The 3,159-nt window shown below is 37.5% G+C and overlaps 1 protein-coding gene across 1 annotated transcript; it reads right to left on the bottom strand.

Moving 5' to 3' along the window:
- Window positions 1–853, bottom strand: LOC149566019 (uncharacterized). The gene is made up of 2 exons (XM_089819474.1): window positions 713–853; window positions 1–602 (listed from the first exon to the last, which is right to left on the bottom strand). The coding sequence occupies exon 2, from the start codon at window positions 482–484 to the stop codon at window positions 170–172; it is 315 nt and encodes a 104-aa protein (XP_089675600.1). The 5' UTR covers window positions 485–602; window positions 713–853; the 3' UTR covers window positions 1–169.
- Window positions 854–3,159: the final 2,306 nt, after the last annotated feature.

Here is a 3,159-nt window from a genome sequence, read left to right as displayed (position 1 = left end):
TGGAACTTGAATCTTAACATTTTCATTTCGCACCCAACTTTGCTTCGATTACAGGACAGCATTAACATCAAGATCTGAGACCATTCTGCACAATTAACTGTACATACATACAAAGGCACAGATAGCCTGCTATTATCCGGATTCGAACCTGTACCTCCTGCGTGGCTTATTAAACCGCAGAGGCTACAGTATTGTTACCATTGCAAGGCATGAGGGCCAACACCAGGAGCACCACGAGTATGGCAATTGGAACTAGCAACAGTATAAGAGGAGGAGGAGGCAGAGGCGGCAATATCAAAGGAAGTACAACTAACGACGCAGTCAGCCAAAATAGTAACAATACAGACTCAACACTAACATAGGTAGCAACAAATGAGCCCTTATTTTCCTCCGTTTCCCCTGTTCTGTGTGCATTTGGCCCCTCAAAAGGCGAATCATTGCCAGAATTGTTCATTATGTCCAGGAAACAAGATCTCGCCAACATCTGCACCTCAAAGCGCTAAAGACCAAAATAATTTCTATTCCAATCCATTGCAATTCCTCAATAAATGCCTCAGCCCACCACAATGTTTACAAAAGCCTTGATTTCAAGGCCGCAAATTCTGCAGCAGGCGACGAATCGGTTTTTCCACCGCATTGAGAAAACTAATTATAGAGATTTTGTTCTAAAGTTTTATGAACTAAAATACTAAGATTGAACCAACAAACTTACAGCATACACCAGAAAAGACAAGTTGAATATGCAAAGATCCGCTCGCTTCTCTGTGCATTGAAATCGAAACGAAATGTGTATCTGACCTTCAAAATGCACCCAAAGGCCAAAGGAGCCCCAGTCTTTAATCAAACAACTGCCATCTGTCTTTCTCAGCGGCTTCACCCTTAAATGTCGCCATCCTTTCCTCAAAAATCTTCAAATGTACAATGAATCTTCTGATTTTATTTCATAAGCATTCCAATCGCGAGTCTTTCAAGGATTTTTCCTCGGTGCGCTTTTCGGATAATAATTATATGGGCAAAACAGAACAAATAATAATAATTTACTTTGAGGCGCACTCTAATTGGAATCTGTGTTGCTTTTGAATGGAATTTGTGGAGCAAACCCCTTGTCAGTTTTCTGCATCATTAGAAAACAAAAACCTTTCAAATCTATGATGGAAATTCGCCGATTTGAAATAAACAGAGGTCGTTAGAATCAATCTTCTGTTTGATCAGATTTCGAAGCTTGACATTTGTTGTGAAAAATCTGTAGCTTGAATCTGACCTGCAAATGCGTTTGGCTCTGCGAGTATTGTTATTCATGGGATGAAAATTCAGTTCAAATTAACTGCCATGACTTTGATCTACATTTTTTACCGCCTGTTTTTCTGCGTTGGAATACTTTCGCTAATGGTAACAAACATCCCAAGGTAAATCAACAGCCCGATCAAGTACGGTGATGTATAAGGCTAACAAATATGTTGTTACTTTTTCTTCTTGTTGCAACATATGCAATGAAGACATCAATTTCCTCACTCTTGGAAAGTATCTTGGAGTGCTGCTTTTTTTTTTCGAAAATATTAGAAATGCAATAAATGTCTATAAATATAAAAGAGGATACATATGTACACCTTTAAAAAAATCTATATCTACAAATCTAAGGTTACACATATATGCACATACACATGAGATTTTTCCTAATGGCTATTCGTGGTGGAAATCACCAAAATGAGAGGTTGACTAAGGCAAACCCCTTCATAGCCACCCACACACAAAATTGTTACAGATTTGCAGGTGGGAGCGAAAATGATTACAAGTCTAGAACCTATTATTCGCGAGCTTTCTGGAGTCGTTAGATGCAGATCATTGGACTAGGTCAACCTGGTTGTAGGATGTCTTCCTAAGTCGACCTAGTCCTTCAGTCTTAGATTCGGGGGAGATTTCTAGGTTTTTTTTTTCCCTTTTATCATTTTATTTTGAGATTTGAATTTGGAAGTTTAGAAACAGATTAGATCTGCGAGTTTTGAAGCAAAATTACATCTTCCTCTTCACATTTTGAGGTGAGTACCTTATCTTTTATTTTCCTTCTGAGCATACATCTGCTTTCAAATCTCTATTGGACTATCTCTTGTTTACATTGCATGAAAGAGAACATGCTAATGTACTTCTTTGATGAGTTTCTAGATTTCGTATTAGCATCGCTTCATCCTCGTTGGGGTCTTGCTAACCAAATTTATGGCTTATCGAGAGTTATGCTTGGAAGCCCCTCTTTCTCTTGTATTGAATGACTCAGGGAGAAATTGTTCAACTTTCTTAGTCTTGTCTGCATTGTTTATCATTGATGCCATTTCCCTCCTAAACAACTTGGTGACCTTGCAATGCTGGTATCCTAAAAATTAATACTAATTGTTCCTCTCGTAGAAATCCTGGGCATGCAGGTACTAGTGGCATAGGCAAAGGTAAGGATGGGGAGGTTATCTTTCTTTTCCCTATTTATAAAGGCAAGCACTCTAATAATTGGATGGAAGCACTTTCTATTAAGATTGCTATTGAGAGGGGTTGTTCTTTGGGATGGAATAGGATTATATGTGAGTCAAATTCTCAATTTTTTGTGGATATGTTAAATAACTAGAGTATGGTTGATGTTAATTGGAAATTAGCCTCTATTTCAAAGATATTTTGTATATGTGTAGGTATGTGGATTTGATCTCCTTTTATCATATTTCTAGGGAATGGAATGGAGTGGCTGATGTCTTGGCAAAATGGGCATCATATAATGGAGTTGGTTGGATATTGTACGAAAGGACAGGCTCCTGCTTATTATATTGGGATCTTGGACCAATTAGTGAGGGAGGATAGAGTTGAGTAGTTGTAGTGGCATTTCACTTGATTTTTTGGGCCTAGGACCCTTTGTATTTCCATTGTTTTGATTGAATAAATTTTACCCCTTTTTTTCGAAAAGAAAAATGCAACAACTATGCTAACAAATTGAAATGCTAAAAATAATAGAATGCTAAGAGCTCAAGTTATAAAGTTCTCAAGTTCTCTAGAATGCTTAATGATTATGATTTCAAGATTATGATGATCAACCTACAAATGAAAGAGATACCTTCTTTTATGAAAGTTGGAAAACAATGGATGAAGGAGATTAAGGGGAAAAAGAATGGTTGGTCAAGATTAATA

This window comes from Cupressus sempervirens, chromosome 3 (genome assembly GCF_028749045.1).
Source record: "Cupressus sempervirens isolate cs-2001-9-10 chromosome 3, ASM2874904v1, whole genome shotgun sequence".
Lineage (NCBI taxonomy): Eukaryota > Viridiplantae > Streptophyta > Pinopsida > Cupressales > Cupressaceae > Cupressus > Cupressus sempervirens.
The sequence above is the reverse complement of the archived record's forward strand: the minus strand, read 5'-3'. Positions and strand labels throughout refer to the sequence as shown.